Source organism: Trachypithecus francoisi, unplaced genomic scaffold (genome assembly GCF_009764315.1).
Source record: "Trachypithecus francoisi isolate TF-2019V2 unplaced genomic scaffold, Tfra_2.0 Lachesis_group21, whole genome shotgun sequence".
Classification (NCBI taxonomy): domain Eukaryota; kingdom Metazoa; phylum Chordata; class Mammalia; order Primates; family Cercopithecidae; genus Trachypithecus; species Trachypithecus francoisi.
The window spans coordinates 24,886,138-24,903,914 of record NW_022681467.1 but is presented as its reverse complement, the minus strand read 5'-3'; the positions used below and the strand labels follow the sequence as shown (position 1 = coordinate 24,903,914).

Here is a 17,777-nt window from a genome sequence, read left to right as displayed (position 1 = left end):
TTCCTTTGTTTAGTAAATATTTATTGAGTACCTTGGCGTGCTCAGGCCCTGGAATGCTGGGATGAGTCGGATAGAATCTGTGCCCTCTGCAAACTCACAGCCTGGTCAGAGGCTCAGGCGGTGACGTTACGTCACCGATGGCACTTTAGTTTGTTGATTCACATTTTTAGTGACTTGAGTCCCTACTGTGTGCCAGCCCTGCTCAGGACCAGCTGGTGATACAGCAGTAAACAAGAATCAGCCCAGGCTTTCATGGGGCTCAGACGCCGGCGAGAGAAACAGGCATAAACGCAGAAATAAAGTGATTCATGGTGTCATATCAGGTGGCGACAACTCCTACCCTGCAAGGGGATGGAGGTGAATGGTGGGGGGCTGTCTTAGGCAGAGGAAGGGACTGCCTCTGAAAAGGGGATGCAAGCAGGTGCCTGAAACTAGTGAGCTACGATGGAGAGGAGCATGCTGGGCCAGAGAGGAGGCCTGTATGCTAGGCCAGAAGGAAGGAGAGGAGGAAGATGAGGTCAGGAAGACGCAGGTCCTCGGCATCTTGTTGTCCTTCGCAGATGCCCCTGTAGCAGGAGCTGTTATGAACCATTTTGTGAAAAGCCTTTATCGGCTTTTTGGAAGGCCTCTGATCTTCATCCCCAGCAGAGCAGAGGCAGCACACCGTAATCTGCCATGTGAACCTATCTGCATAGAACCATGTAGACATCCGTGCTAAGGGTGATAAATAAAGCTATAAATAGCTTTGTGTTGGTTCAGACCAGGTTTTGCCAGCAACTGCATAGTGCCAGTCTTTCGATTGTTTAGAGCTTTCTGGGTTCCAGAATTACAGAATAGGAAATGATGATCTGGAGTGGGGCCTGTGGCTGTTAGAAGGACTCGGGATTTTATCCCCAGTGGGATGAAGAACCACAGGATGGACTTGATCTGACTTTTGTTTTAAAAGTGTCACCTGGCTACATGTGGAGCCCATGCTACAGGAGGTAAGGGTGTGTAGGTGACCGTAGCGATCCTGGTCCAGGCAGGAAAAGATGGTGAACTGGACCAAAGTGGTGGGATAGGCTGAGAAATGCTCAGATTCTAGATATATTTTGAAGGTAGACCCAGGAGGACTTGCTGATAGATTGACTGTAGGGTTAAGGACCACCTCAAGGTTAGGGGCAATAGAGTGCTGTATCCTGAGTTGAGGGGTGCAGGTGATGGGTGGAGTGATGGGGCAAATACCAGGCAAAGCAGTTGCATATAGCAGGAGCACCTCTTCTGCCAGAGAAGGCTCTGGGAAGCATCGAGTGCCCCGCTCCTGCCCAGCAGTGTGAGTCCAAGGTACTCTTGGACTAAAGCCTTGCCTCTTGCTCTGATCTCCACAGGGGCCCTCCTGGTCTGAGCCCTGCCCAACCTTCTGGCCTTCTCCTCCCCCGAACAAGCAGAGCCACCTCTCCAGCAAAACTAGGCTCTCCACTGCCTTCCGGGCACATGTGTTTTCCTATTGTCATGCTTATGCCTGTCACACTCCCACACCTAGGACACTCTTCCAAGGGCAAGACTCATTTCTATCATTTGCCAAAAAAAACCTTCAGTGGCTCTCCCTGTCCCTCCAGATAAAGTCCAGATGCCTCCCTGAGGCTCCTGGGCCTCTTGTGGTCCAGTTGCCTTGAACAGTTTCACTTCCTTCTACCCCCTGTCCTCACATTTCACGGCTCAACCACACTGTGCTCCTCCCCTCCCCCACAGGCTGGGCCCTCACTCTCCTCCTCCCCCTTGCACACTGCCCTGTCTGCTGAGGTGTGCTCCCTGCCCCTGCTCACGCACTACCCAGGGTCCCCCAGCTCCAGGGGTGGCAGGCACAGTGGGCTCTGTGAATGGCACCTCCTGGAGTTATGCAATATGGTAGCTAGAGTGGAACCCCTCCTGTCACCTGGTCACCTCCTGCTCCTCCTGAGGTCAGCAAGGGCATGACATCCTCCAGAGTTGGGGGGGCTTCCTGTGAACCTTCCTGGTGCCCCAGCATGGACACCCCGGTGTGTTCAAGGTGTCTCTGCACCTGTCCCATTTCATAACCCACTCCTTGAAGCCAGGGCTCATGTCCCTGAGGTTCACTGCAAATAACTGCTAAACTTGGCACCGTGCCTGGAATGGGATAGGTGCTTAGTAAAGGTTTATTGAATGAACAAAGGAACAAATGAATGAATGAATGAATGAGTGAATGAATGGATGAGTGAGTGAATGAATGAATGGATGAATGAGTGAGTGGATGAATAAATGAGTGAATGAATGCCATCCTAAACCACTGTAGCACTTCCCACTCTGCCTTCTCTGAATCCCTAAAATACTGCTTCCCAGTGACTACACAGCCCCAACTAGAAGGATCTCTCTTTTTTGTTTTTGTTGTTGTTATTATTTTATTTTATTTATTTATTTTTTTTGAGACAGAGTTTTGCTCTTGTTGCCCAGGCTGGAGTGCAATGGTACAATCTCGGCTCACTGCAACCTCTGCTTCCTGGGTTCAGATGATTCTCCTGCCTCAGCCTCCTGAGTAGCTGGGATTATAGGCATGCACCACCACACCCAGCTGATTTTGTATTTTTAATAGAGACGGGATTTCTCCTTGTTGGTCAGGCTGATCTTGAACTCCCGACCTCAGGTGATCCACCCACCTCAGCCTTCCAAAGTGCTGGGATTACAGGCGTGAGCCCCTGCGCCCCGCCCTGTTGTCATGATTTTTTACTTGTCTTACCTGCCCGATTAGACAATGAGTTTCTGGAAGAATAGGACATTGTCAATAATAATGGCATCATTAGCAGCTACCATTTATTGAGCACTTATTGTGCTCCTGGCACTGTCTATGCCTTTATGTATATTAGCCCAATTGTGACTTTAATTCTTGCAGAAACCCTATGATTTATCACTATCCCAATTTTATAGAACAGTGTTTTTCAAACTTGAGTGTGTTGCGGAATCCCCAAAAGACTTGTTAAAACACAGCTTACTGGGCCCCACCTTCAAAGTCCCTGATGGAAAATCTCTATTTCCACAAGTTCTCAGGTGGTACTGATGCTGTTCTTCCCAAGCCACACTTTGAGAACCCCTGTTCTATCAGGTTCTTATTGTTCCCTATTGTATGGTTGAGGAAACTGAGGCCCAGAGAAGTCATGACATTCCCGAGGTCCTGCGGCTAGGAAGCACCAGAATGATGACTTCAGCCTTGACATCTCTTGCACGAAAGCTGGTGCCTTCATGACTGTTCCCATGCTTCTTGCTGTCTATTTCTTCTTCCCCAGAGAAACCAACCGTTTTCTGCCTGTTTTTTATTTTTCCAGCATGAGCCTACCAAGGGAGCCATGAGATCACTTGCTCCCTTTCATCTCTCTAAACCAAAGCAATAGCTAGTGAGTGCTAATGGTGGTTTCCCATGCCGCAGCCGGCTTCGGCTTTGGCTTGCTGCGATCAGACACTTTCCAGAGGACGTTGGTGTGAGTAACAGCCGAGCACCTCAGGGAGGCTGCAAGCGGGGAGGCTGCCACTTTGAGCTCAAAGGGTTCTTCAGGTTGCAGGGCTGGTGGAGGGATTGGCTCTCTCTAACTCCCTGGGTTAGGAATGTACAGACAGAACATTGTCTGTAATCTTCCCCAGCTCAGACGAGAGAAAAACGTGTCTCTCTGCTCCCTTAATTGGGCACTAGGGTTCATTCGATCAGCCATTTATTCACTTGTCAGACATTCACTGCATTTATTCTTGGAATATTTAGGGCTTCCCTGAGTCTTTCATTTATTCATCTGGACTGAGCCTAACTCAGTGCCAAGCCTTGAGCTGGGAGTTGCAAAGGGAAGGAGAAAAGGCCCACCCCTGGTTTCATAGCACTTAAGAGCCAGTGAGAAAGATTCATTCATTCATTCATTCACTCACTCATTCATTCATTCAACAAATACATATGGACTGCTGATGATGTGCCAGCCCAGTTCTTAGTGCTGGGGCTTCAGCAGTGAATGAGACTGGCCCAGTTCTTGGTGCTGGGGCTTCAGCAGTGAATGAGACTGGCCCAGTTCCTCCCTGTGTGAAACTGATGGTCCGCTGAGGAGACAGGTTACCAGACAAGCTGGAAAGTTAAAGGATGTGGTGCAGCTGCTGACTAAATACAATGAAGCCAGGTAAGGGATAGAGCAGATCAAGGAGGTAGGGTCTTGGGCGAGCAGGGAGGGCTTATCTGCAAGGTGACATTTAGAAGGATGAGGAGGCTCCAGCCATGGGAATATCTGGGACAAGACTACACCAATCAGAGGGAACAGCCAGTGCCAAGACCCTGAGACAGCAGCAGTCAGATTCATGCACAGAGCGCAGAGGAGGCCAGAGGAGCTGGAGCGGAGCAGAGGCAGGAGAGGGATGGAGCCTAGAGCAGTCGGCCAGGCTGAGCCTTGGAGCTGGTGTCACTTGACCACCTTGGAGTGGTTTTAGAGGGCTTGAGCATTCTGAGCAGAAAAGTAACATGACATCACTTATGCATTTGAGATAGGGAGAATGGAGGGCAGGGAAGCAGGAATAGAGGTGGGGAGATCAAGGAGGAGGTTCTTCAGGAATCAGGGGAGTTAGGATGGTGGAGAGGATGGGGTGGCTGGCTTTGATGGATATTTTGGAGGTGGAGCCGACCAGCCCTAGGTTGGATTAGATGAGAGCTGTAAAGGAAGAGAGAGAAGAATCAGGGCTGACTCCTACTTCTCCACCCTGAGCACAGGATGAGCAATGGTAGAGCTATTCACTGAAATTGGAAAATCCAGGGGAGAGACAAATATGGGGAAATGGGTAATTGGTTGTAGTCTGAAATTGCTTTGAAAGAGAAGAACACCGTGTTTTGAGAATGGAGTTTGGGGGTTCAGTTAAGATTTCTCCAAGACAAGACTGTTTAAAATAGCATCTGAAGGAAGAAAAGGATTGAAGCAGATGAAGAGGCAGCAGCACAAAGCATGCAAAGGCCCTGGGGCAGCCTGACTGGCATTCATTCCAAGTCACTGTTTTTGAGCACATGTGGTGAGGAAGCATGGCAGGCAGGCAGACAGCAATAGAAACCAGATATGCAGATAGACAGGAGATCTGAGATTGTCACAATAGAAACCAGATATGCAGATAGACAGGAGATCTGAGATTGTCACAATAGAAACCAGATATGCAGATAGACAGGAGATCTGAGATTGTCACAATAGAAACCAGATATGCAGATAGACAGGAGATCTGAGATTGTCACAATAGAAACCAGATATGCAGATAGACAGGAGATCTGAGATTGTCACAATAGAAACCAGATATGCAGATAGACAGGAGATCTGAGATTGTCACAATAGAAACCAGATATGCAGATAGACAGGAGATCTGAGATTGTCACAATAGAAACCAGATATGCAGATAGACAGGAGATCTGAGATTGTCACAATAGAAACCAGATATGCAGATAGACAGGAGATCTGAGATTGTCACAATAGAAACCAGATATGCAGATAGACAGGAGATCTGAGATTGTCACAATAGAAACCAGATATGCAGATAGACAGGAGATCTGAGATTGTCACGGAGGGGCAGCCCAGCTAGCCCAGCACTGTCAGCAGAGCCATCACAAGGTGACACCATAGTTGAGTCTTGAAGGAGACACGAAAGTTAGCCAAGAAGAAAAATGATCAAGGGGGTCCTTCATGCTGCTATTGAAGCATGAGGTACATAACATCAAATGCACCCCCCCGCCGAAATATTTGGTGGGTAGATGAGTGGGTACATGAGGACAGGGCAGTGAATTAGCCTGGAGGCAGCACGCCAGGCCACGTGGGACTCTGAGCAGGGTGATGAGTTGGACTTGAACCAACCAGTCAGTGGGGAGCTCCAGGAAGGCTGGAGGCCAGTAGGGTGGGGACAGATCTGTGTGATCTTCCCCAGCGGACGTGGCCCTGCTCCTGGAGGGTTGTTTCTGTGGCCACGTGGGGCTTGTCATGTCTCAGAACTGCTTTCGGAGCCAAGCACTCATGCCAAATCCATTAATAACCCTGCTGCCAAGCCCCACTGCTCATTTCTGACATTATCCATGCTAACATCCCCGGGGTTGCCGGCTTGAGAATTTACACAACTTCTGCCAAGCCAGTGGCTCTGGTATGCTCATCACCTTGACCGTGACCCTTCAGTGAGTCAAGCCGTGGCCTCCAATTATAGAAGCAAGTGCACGAACAACTTCTTTGATTAACTTGGACATCTTGGTCTTTTTCTTTTCTTTCTTTAATGATGATACATAGATGTTTATAATACAGAACATTGGAGAATATGGGAAACTAAAAAGGAGAAAAAAAATACCATGCAAAGACCACTGCAGTTTGCATTTTGCTATGTTTCCTTCCAGTGTTATCCACACATTTTTCATAATTGAGATAATTCCACAGAGAATTTTCCTTTTTCACTTATCATTTTAATGTAAGCATTTGTAACTTAAAAAAAAAACCTCCTCATAAACCTTTTAAATCTTTATCTGTGGATTTATCCTAATTTCCCTAACCAGTCCCAATTGGCAGAACCCTAAGATATAAACCTCCTCCCCCATCCCGCCCTTGACAAATGCCTTTGTGTTGAAAGCTTTTTCTATATTTTGAATTCCCCCCAAAAAAAAGTGCAATTATGAGTCAAAAGGATGAGGACATCTTCCAAGCTCTTGCTTTTGCCAGCTGCTTCCCAAAAGGATTGTACTGGTTTGCCTCTCCCACCAGCGACGTATGCAAGCTCCAGTTCATTTCACCAGAGCTTCCCCAGCACCAAGTATTATAATTTTTAAAGATCCTTGCCAATAGAGTAGGTTAAAAAAAAATGATAGTGCATTGTTTACAATTCCTTTTTAGTGAGATTGACCCCTTTGTCCAAACATTTGATGTGCAGTTGTATTTCTGTTATGAGTCCTTCATCCACGTCTTCAACCCATATAGAAAGTGGAGCCTAAATGTTATTCTTATCAATTTGCATGAGCACTTTAGATAGTGAGGGTATTTTTATCTGTGTGTCTCTTTCCTTTTTAGGTTGCATGAGCCCGAGAAGAATGCCAGAGAAATAACCCAGGTACAATCCTTGGTGAGATGCCCTTCCTGGGAAACTCCGTGGCCTGGTTGCTTCACATCAACCGGAATTGCAGATCTGGTTCTAAATTAAGACTCCCTGTGGGGTGGAGGGTGGAGGATCTTACATTCCTAGCTTTCCCCATGTCCTATGCATATTCCTTCTCTCTGCTGCAGCCAACAGTGGCTGTTGCAGCCTCCTGACTCAGTGCTACCCATTGCACAACTCCCCAGGGGCACCATTCACAATCCGTCCTATGAAAATGGTGCCCTGGAGTCAGGCTGCAGCTCCCTTAGTGTGGATTGTGCCTTCCCACCTCTGTGCATTTGCCCAGGCCCGTCCCTCTACCAGGAGCGCCACTCCCAGCTCACTGCCCACTCCTCCTCACAGCCAGGCTTTTCTATGCTGTAACTGCACAGCCCAGCCTGCCAGGGCCTCTCCCACCTTTGCTGATGGAAAGACCCCATGTCATTAATTACCTCATGCAAGGGCACACTCGTTCAAGCTGGAGGTTTCTGGTCAACATTGCTGAGATGATTTTGCAGGCAACATGGTTTCTGAGAAACCTAGCCCTGCTTATCACCGGCTGCCGCTGTCAGACCTTGAAGGCAGAGGGCTCCTCAGCATCTTGTAACAAGACAGGTCCTGCTCTGAACCCGGAACGAGAGTGCGCCAGCTGTCCTTGACATTTCCAAGGCAGTTGTCATCTTTTTAGATGTGATCTGTTGTCGGGCTGGTGAAAGGCACAGCATTTGTAGACCAAAATGCCTTGGCCCTGCCCTTGTGACCCATGGGGTCCCCCGGCAGCCCTGGACATGAGCTCGGGTAGTAATTAGGAAAAACAAAACCGTTTCCAGTCATGAGAGAGGGAGACCTTCTCCCCTGTCATTCTACTTCTGGACTTCCTCCTGGAATCTTCTGGGGGAAAAAAATGATGGTGGAAAAACGGGTCATGGACACCTGCACTAAATTCCCATCAGCAGAGACTTACCGGGCACCCACTATGTGCCGCGCACTGGACAGCCAGACAGTCACGGCCCAGCTGGCAGAGTGCCTGCGATTCCAGTGCCAGGTGCTAGCCCTGGCCAGGGAGGGAGTCGCATGCTATCAATGTGGATTTCCCAGACAGAAGTAAATGAGAGCACGCAGGGCTCAGGACAGGAGCTGTGTGCTAAGAGCACAGCCGCAGAGTCCAACACACTTTGGTTCTTTGCCAGCTGGACAACTGTGTCCACTTTATTTAACCTCCCTTGGTCTCAGTGTCTTCAGCTGTAAAGTGGAATAGATAATCCTTCCCAAGTAGGTTGTGGTAAGAGTGGATGGGTGATCTGTGTGGTTGTGTGCTGCTTGTAAGCCCTGAGAACTGAAATCGGCCATTACCGTGCACCAACTAGGAGGTGTGCCGGTTGGTGGTACCTTTATTCTGTTCTGTCACGTAGGGGCCAGTCACAGAGGGAGCAAAGTTTATCATTCATGATGGGCGATTTTGAGGCGGCAGTGGCAGGTTGATAGGATTAGCACATGGGAGGTATCCAAGTTTGCTAAGTGGTTAATGATTGCGAACATTTATTGAAGACAGATGCTCAGTGTGTACCAGGCTCTTTTCTAAACGCTTTACCTGGATAATCTCATTCCATTCTCACAGCAGCCCTGGCAGTAGACCCTGTTATCACCTCTTTACAGGTGGAGAAACTGAGACCCAGAGAGGTTAAGTGAATTGCTCAAAATCCCTGAGCTAGAACCAGGATTCAAACCCAGGCTTTCTGATTCCAGAACGTTTCCCGCTTTGCTAACTGGCGATCTCATTCTTATACTGCCCCTGTTCTCTGTCTCCCTGTCTCCAGCTTTGTCCTGAGTGAAGTTGAAATTATTGCCATCCTATTCATTCAGTATGAATCAGACTTCTGTGCCAGCCTTGGTTTCTGAATCATAACAAATACCCAGTGAATATTTGTGGAATAAATGCATACATTAATGAATGTCCCCACACACATCACCATCAGCACCTACTCAGGCCCCCAAACAGACACGGTCCTGGGTGGTGGGTCCTGTGATGGAAAACAAACTATGGGCTGAGGAAGCACAAAGAAGGAACCTGGACCCTGCCAGGAGAGGGGAGGGCCAGGAAGGGTCTTAGGATGAGCCATGCTTCATCTGAAATTTACAGGGTGGATTGGGATTTGTTACAAGGAGAAGCAGGACAGACACCCTCGGCAGAGGGAGGAACATGAGAAATGGGCGAAGACTGCAGGTGGTTCAGGCTGGGAGGAGGCAGGAGCGGGAGGAGGTGACACTGAGGCGGGGTTGCGAGGGGACCACACTGTGTGGGTCAGAAAGACCCTTCAGGCAGGGTGAGGAGGAGGGCAGATGGGAAGGGGCAAGGCTGGAGGCAAGTAACGTTGGCAAGAGATGAGGGGAACATGACTTATGGCTGAGCCAGTGTGGGCCGAGAGGACACAGAAGCATCCAGAGTTGGTATTTAGTTTGAGTGGGCCAAGGCCTCTAGAATGACCTTCTCATGACTTTCTCTTTGGGTATTTTAAATCCAGGATACAAATGATATCACATATGCAGACCTGAACCTGCCCAAGGGGAAGAAGCCTGCTCCCCGGGCCGCGGAGCCCAACAACCACACAGAGTATGCCAGCATTCAGACCAGCCCGCAGCCCGCATCGGAGGACACCCTCACCTACGCTGACCTGGACATGGTCCACCTCAACCGAACCCCCAAGCAGCCGGCCCCCAAGCCCGAGCCATCCTTCTCAGAGTATGCCAGCGTCCAGGTCCCAAGGAAGTGAATGGGACCGTGGTTTGCTCTAGCACCCATCTCCACGTGCTTTCTTGTCCCACAGGGAGCCGCTGTGATGAGCACAGCCAACCCAGTTCCCAGAGGGCTGGGGCGGTGCAGGCTCTGGGATCCAGGGGCCAGGGTGGCTCTTCTCTCCCCACCCCTCCTTGGCTCTCCAGCACTTCCTGGGCAGCCACGGCCCCCTCCCCCCACATTGCCACACACCTGGAGGCTGATGGTGCCAAACCAGCCAGGAACCGACCTGGGAAGTGGCCAGAACTGCCTGGGGTCCAAGAACTCTTGTGCCTCCGTCCATCACCACGTGGGTCTCGAAGACCCTTGACTGCCTCCCCCATGCTCCGAAGCCTGAGCTTCCAGGGTGGCCCCCTGACCACCACCACCACCACCACCACCCAACTGGGGCTTAAGGGGGGAAGATTTCCCCTTTAGATCAAACTGCCCCTTCCATGGAAGAGCTGGAAAAAAAAACTCTGGAACCCATATCCAGACTTGATGAGGTTGCTGCCAACAGTCCTGGCCTTCCCCATCCCTAGGCTAAAGAGCCATGAGTCCTGGAGGAGGAGAGGACCCCTCCCAAAGGACTGGAGACAAAACCCTCCACTTCCTTGGGTCTCTCCAAGACTCCCTGGGGCCCAACTGCGTTGCTCCACCCAGACCCATCTCTCCCTTCTAGACCTGAGCTTGCCCCTCCAGCTAGCACTAAGCAACATCTCGCTGTGGACGCCTGTAAATTACTGAGAAATGTAAAACGTGCAATCTTGAAACTGAGGTGTTAGAAAACTTGATCTGTGGTGTTTTGTTTTGTTTTGTTTTTTTCTTAAAACAACAGCAACGTGATCTTGGCTGTCTGTCATGTGTTGAAGTCCATGGTTGGGTCTCGTGAAGTCTGAGGTTTAACAGTTTGTTGTCCTGGAGGGATTTTCTTACAGCGAAGACTGAGTTCCTCCAAGTCCCAGAACCCCAAGAACGGGCAAGAAGGATCAGGTCAGCTGCTCCCTGGAGACACTTAGCCTTCTGACTGGGACTGACTTGGCCAAGTTCTCAGCTGAGCCACGCGGCTGGTAGTGCAGCCTTCTGTGACCCCGCCGTGGTAAGTCCAGCCTGCTGAGGGCTGCCTCTTGACAGTGCAGTCTTGTGGAGACCTAACGCCTCAGTCTGCTCATCCGTAAAGTGGGGATAGTGAAGATGACACCCCTCCCCACCACCTCTCATAAGCACTTTAGGAACACATAGTAAAGGGTAGGGATAGTGGCCCTGGCCGTCTATCCTACCCCTTTAGTGTCCGCCCCCATCCTGGTTTTCCGAGCTGATCCTTGAAGAAGAAATCTTCCATTTCTGCGCTCAAATCCTACTGGGATCAAACTGGAATAAATTGAAGACAGCCAGGGGGGTGGTACAGCTGTGAAGCTCAGGCTGATTCCCACTCTGTCCCAGAAGGTTGGCCAGAGGGGTGACCCAGTATTCAGTCTTCACTATAACTCTTAAGAGTTGAGATGTTAATGTTCATGACTCCTGGCCTTGGGATGCCCAAGGGATTTCTGGCTCAGGCTGTAAAAGTGAGAAGCTGAGCCATCCTGCCCATTCCTGGAGGTCCTACAGGTAGAACTGCAGGAGCTCAGCACAGACCCAGCTCTCTGGGGCCTGGTCACTTGGTGATTTCAATGATGACATCCAGGAATTAGCTGAGCCAACAGACCATGTGGACAGCTTTGGCCAGAGCTCCCATGTGGCATCTGGGAGCCACAGTGGCCCAGCCACCTGGCTCGGGCTAGTTCCAAATTCCAAAAGATTGGCTTGTAAACCTTCGTTTCCCTCTCTTCTACCCAGAGATAGCACATACGTGTGCACACGCATGCACACACACATTCAGTATTTTAAAAGAATGTTTTCTTGGTGCCATTTTCATTTTATTTTATTTTAATTCTTGGAGGGGGAAATAAGGGAATAAGGCCAAGGAAGATGTATAGCTTTAGCTTTAGCCTGGCAACCTGGAGATTCCACATACCTTGTGTATTGAACCCCAGGAAAAGGAAGAGGTCAAACCAGCCCTGCGGAAGGAGCATGGTTTCAGGAGTTTATTTTAAGACTGCTGGGAAGGAAACAGGCCCCATTTTGTATATAGTTGCAACTTAAACTTTTTGGCTTGCAAAATATTTTTGTAATAAAGATTTCTGGGTAATAATGAGTCCTTCCGGTGTTCAGTATTCTTGTCTTTGTGAGTGTGTCCTGGGGCCACCTCGGGGGCTGCCCGCCCTCCTCCCAAGGCCTGGAAGAGGATTGAATGGACCCCAGGGTTTGGAAACAACCTACAGTATTTGAGCTCCTCACTTAGGTTTTAGAGACATACGATTTTGGTTTCCCCTGGCTCAGAAAGAGCCAGTGTAAGGTTGAGATAAAATTCCATACAGACAACTGAGTTTGGATCTCAGCTCTGCTGCTTTGTAGCTGTGGGAATTCAAACAGCACCTCTTTGAGACTTGGGCCCCACGTCTGCACAGTGGGGCAGGAATAGTCCCTGCCAGGGTGACTGTGCAGATTCAAGGAGGTTGGGAGCACTGAGCCCATGCTTGGCACTGGGCAGGCCATCACTGAGGCTTGTGTCTTTCCTTCCTGCCCTGACCCTGCATAGCTGAGTCTCGTGGCCTCTTACCACTGATGGGATCTTGGACACCTGGCTCCGCCTCCTGGGGCCTCACTTTCCTTCCCCACCAAATGCAGAAATCTAATGCTTGTCCTGTAATATCCTTGCCAGATGACTGATGTCAAGTGCTGATTTATAGTGGGTGCTCAATAAATGTTAGTTTCCTTTCTCTCCCTCCATTAGATCATTAATGATATTAGTGCAAATTATGTAATAAAGTTAAGGCATAAATATGTTAATATTTAGTGGTTACTATGTGTCAACACTTTGATGAATTCTTAAACCTTGTGACTCAAGGGCAATCATGTTACTGACTCTATTTTATAGATGACACAGAGAGGGGGTTGAACTTATGCAAGGTCACAGAGCTAATGAGCGATGTTACTGAGCCTCCAATTCCAACTGGATGACTGCAGTGCCTGATGCTTAGCCACTGGGTTAATAATCAGTACATCATGTATTGAGCACTGACTGCAAAATTAACCACTATGATAGCTAATAACAACTATGACAAGTGTGGTGCCAAGTGCTTCACAGTTATAACCCATTTCATTCTCCCAACTACCACATGAGGGAGAAACTCTTGTTCTCTGTGCTTTACAGATGAGGAGACTGAGACACGGAGAAGTCATTTCTCCAATGTCCCATGGCAGAGCTGTTTGAAGCCAGGGAATCTGACTCTTCTTCCCCACACTGTACTTACTGCCTCATTTAATTCTCATGACTATCAGATCGCTCTGGTTATGCCCATTTTGCAAAGAACAAAAGATAAGGTTCTGGAAGTGCATGTGACATGACCAGTCTCACGCAATGAGTCTTTAGTCAAGTTGAGACTTGAACTCAGATCCACAAGCCCACTGGGGATCATCCCTACACCCTTGGCCTGGTCCATGTGATCAGAGACCACCTGAAACAAGGAGCTGCCTGCGGGGCTCAGAGAGGTCACCCTTCTCTCAGACCAGGGCCTTGGCTGTAACAGATAGCTTAGCAGTTTCCTGGCCTGTGGCCTGAGTTCAGCTTTCCACCTCCCTCCGGGAGCAACCCATGAAATATGTGCACTGCTTGCAGGAATGGGTGTTCAAGGCATGAATCCAGGCCGAGTGGGTGGGGAAATGCCTTCCATTCTCTGGGAAGGTGGGGGATGATGGACTGCGTGTCCAGGCAAGGAGACTTGGGGGCTGTATTTTATGCAGCACCTGGGCCTTGCTTCTCCACAGCCAAATCTCCAGGGCTGGAGGTTGGCAAGCAAAATGAAAGTTGATGGGAGCTAAGTGGCCTTTGTCCAGCCCGCCAGGAAATCAGTCAAGCATTTGGCATTTATCGGGCACCTCCTTGGGGTTCCTCCTGGTGCAAAGGAGAATGTTAAGACTCCCTTCCTCCATGAGGACCAGGCCAGAGTCCTCTGCCTTCCGCCTGAAGCCTCTGCCCGTTTTACGTGATAATCAGGAAAATCTCCACCGACCCCCAACCCCAAGATTCGAATGCCCAACTGTAAAAACCCATGCGTCTTCTAGCACATTTCCAACAGCCAAGTTTTGATGGAAGTTTATTGAATTTTGGCATAAGCTTATTCTACATATTAGACATTCTCCTAAACTCTGGGCAGGTATTTATTAAAATTAATTCACTTTATTCTCTTAACACACCTATGAGTTAAGTACTATGATTATCCCCCATTTAAGAAAGAAATGGAAACACAGAGATTAAGCATTTTGCTCCAAGGTCACCATCCAGGAAGCGACGCCACTGTGGGTATGGTCCAGTCCAGCACTGAATGGGCATATAATGGGGACTGGGGCTGCTGGAGAGAAAGTGGGGGGCATAGATAATGTTCAGGATACCCTGGACACTGTCAGTAGCCAGGAAACACCACATCATCTCACCACCAAAGTGTTAGAACGTCAGGGTGGTGTGGCTACCTGCCTGCTCACCAGCCAGCCAAGGCACCCTTGAGCCTACCACTGCTGGGATCCCCGACACCATCCCCTTCACCACCCTCTTCACTGTGCCTGACCAGGTTCTTGCTTTCTTTTCTGAATACAAGACCATGACATTGAAGATGCTTTTTAAGAAGACATGCTTCTGATGTTCAAAAACAGGCAAAACCTTAGCAACAGAGATCAGAAGAGTGGCTGCCCTTGGAGGGAGGACAAGGAGAAGCCTGGGGTAGCACATGCTCTATGTCTTCCCGAGTCGTGGTTATCTGGGGGTTACATAAGTAAAATCTCTCCCAGCTGCACATTTAAGATGGGTGCATTTCCCTGTATGTAAGTTATACCTTGAATTTTTTAAAAGACGGATGCCCCTGCCCTGCCCCCCTCAACCTTTGATGCCTTCCCCAATCTGTTTTTCAAAGTTAGTGTCAACACCTTATCTTTGGTCCCCGAACCCAGCCCAGGGCCTGGCCCCAGTCAGAGGCCCAAGGAGTGTCGCTGAGTTCATTTGAAAGATGAACATCCCTGTGATCAAAATAGCACACAAAACAGTGAAAGAAAAGATGTCAAACAGCACAAAGATTAAGGATGCCTATAAGGATAAGCCATTATCTGTCATCACTTCATCTCCTGAAATGCCCTCCATCACTTTTGCTCCCCCTCCACCCATGGGAATTGGATACAACCTCACTCCGGAGTCCTTGCCCTGTGACCTTGGGCAAACAGATTCACCACTGAGCCTCTGCTTTGTCATCTGTGAAACAGGGATAGTAGCAGCCTTCGCCTCCTAGGGTTCTGGTGAGGGTTCGATGAGAAAGTAGATTTCAGACTCTTTGCAGCAGTGTGGTGCAGACAACAGTCGACATATGCGCACACACACACTCACATTCACACTCACATTCACACTCACATTGGCACCCACACACTCACATGTCAGGCCAGGTTATTACAGCAGCTCTGCAATGGTGGGTCTTCTCTTCTGACAAATCATTTTATCAAGTCCCTCTCTTTCTCATTAGCCTGAGATAGGTCTCTCTTACCAACCTTTGGGGGATGGGGTCCAACACCCTGGCTTGGGTTTCGGAGTCCTCTGCCTTACACCACCACCTGACATGTTTAAGAACATTTCCTGCTCCTGCCCAGCCCCTACTGGACTCCCTGGCCAGGTTGATCTTCCTCTCCCAAGAAATACTAGATAGCAACTCCTTTGACTTCCCTAACCCCACCATGAGTCATTCCTCCAGTGACTTGGTGTCCTCTCGACCAGACATGAGCTCTGAAACCAGAACTTCACATTCTACCTTTGGGATTCAGCCCCTAGGATAAGGGAGACTAAAGCCCACCATGTGCCACACTGGACTCTGGACACTCAAATTCTTTATTTCATGGAAACTTCACATTCTTTACAAATGGAATGTCAATTTCACAGAGAAGAAAATTGAGGCTCAGAGAGGTGGAGAGTTAATAAGTTCAAGATCTTTCAACCAGTAATTATTTCTCAAGCTCCTACTGGAACCTGGCCCTGTGCAAAATTCTGAGGACACAATGTTGACCAAAAATGGACCACACCCATATGAGCTCATATATGAGGGAGCCCAAGCCACTAGCAATCCCAGTGCCAGGATGAGTGCTGCTGAGAAGGGCGTGACAAACATGACATACAAGTGCAGAACTAACACACTAATGAGTGAGCCAGCAGGGGGGCAAGAGCTGGTTCCAAGAGTAAATGGGCATTTAGAGGCTTTGAAAAAGGAAGGTGAGAATAACATTTTCAAGTTAGAGATCAATCCGGTTAATGTTTTACAAGGCAATAAGGCCATATCTTTGGAGCTATTTTTTTCTGCCAGACAGAAGCCATTTGCACCCCCGCCAGACAAAAGTCTGCAAATTAGCCCCAATCTGGGCCTTAATCAAATACGAAAGACAAACTCAGGTATATTCTTCTACAGAACTAACTGATCCTTCAGTGGGACTTTGAAACCATGCCCCAGTATGGCAACGAAATGAAGCACTGTCTTGTTTTGCCTTATTTCCAAATTTGGGATACTTTGTCTTATTAAAGGAAAGTATACTGGCTTCATTCAGCCTGCACAGGGCAGAAAAGACTTCTTGAAGAGGAAATCCCTGAACTGAGATCTAAAAAATAAGTAAGAAGCAAAGGAGTGCAAAGGAGCCAATGCAAAGGAGCCAGTGCAAAGGAGCCAGTGCAAAGGTGTTCCAAGGAGCCAGTGGCTGGCAGAGACCAGCCTTCTCTGTGTGCACTGGCCCCTACTGAGCTCTCCAGCCTGATTCACACCACTCTCTCCATCACTCCCTGCACTGGCAACACCAGCCTCCTGCCAGTTTCCAAAATGAACCACAGGACCCTTGCATGAGCTACTCCCTCTGCCTGCAACACTCCCTGGATCTTTCCTGCTTGTCCTCCAATCCAGAGGCTGGGCTAAGTTCCCTTGTCAAACACTTCCATAGTAACCATGTCCAGCACTTCTTTGTAGCCCTCATCACAATTTGTAACTATACATTGGTCCTGTGATTACCTGATTAATATCCCTCTCCTCTACTGCCCTAGTTGCTGCCTCAGGGCAAGGAGGGTGTTGATTCACTCCTCAATGTAACTCTTATGCTAAGCCCATAGGAGGCACCCAACAAATATTAGAGGAATGGGAGGATGGATGGAGTGATGAGAAGAAGGAGGACGAGAGGATAGATGGATGGGAAGGAGGGAGGTTGAATGGGTGGCTGGATTGATGCAGGAGAGCATGGATGGGTGGATGGGTGGGAAGGAAGAAAGGAAGGTGGAGAGGGAGGGAGGAAAGAGAGCAAAAGGGGAGAAAGAAGAGCATAAAAGTTGGAGTCTGCTTGGCATCTTAGGAGAACTGAGAGTCCCTGACTGGCATGTTTGGAACTAGAAGCAAACCTCAGTACATCTGACTTTTCCCACTGAGTTTCTCTGCCTTTCATCATGATCCTGGGTTCAGGGCAATCACCTTTTTAAAAAAATGACACACGATCCCCAACAGGCAAGATGCCAATGACCCTTGTCTGAGCCTTTGGTTCCTCTTCTAGAGAAACTGGGGCTATACTTAGAAAACAGGATAAAAGATTGCAAAAATCTGTCTACTCTCAAATTGCACAACCCTAGTGTGGCTGGTCAGTGGCTCAACTTTGGGAGCTGGCAGGGCTCAGCCTCTCAACAGACGTGTCCTCCTGGCTCTGCTTCAGTGACAACAGGCCAAGCCCTCATGGTAGAAGGTGCCGTTTCCACCAACCTGGGCCTTCTGCCCCCGCAGGCCCTCTCTGGGCAAGGTCAGATGGTGCGGCAGCC

General features: G+C 49.0%; 1 protein-coding gene across 5 annotated transcripts in view; it reads left to right on the top strand.

Annotated features, from left to right (window-relative positions):
* Positions 1 to 12,065, top strand: part of LOC117068563 (tyrosine-protein phosphatase non-receptor type substrate 1) — a 47,282-nt gene extending 35,217 nt beyond the window's left edge. For 3 of the 5 annotated variants that reach the window (XM_033185915.1, XM_033185918.1, XM_033185917.1), the window contains exons 8-9: positions 7,032 to 7,083; positions 9,618 to 12,065. In XM_033185915.1, coding sequence (XP_033041806.1) covers positions 7,032 to 7,083; positions 9,618 to 9,866 — 301 coding nt within the window. In that variant the 3' untranslated portion in view covers positions 9,867 to 12,065. The remainder of the gene's footprint in view (positions 1 to 7,031; positions 7,084 to 9,617) is intronic. The other 2 variants (XM_033185919.1, XM_033185920.1) reach the window with 1 other exon arrangement.
* The last annotated feature ends 5,712 nt before the right edge of the window (positions 12,066 to 17,777 follow it).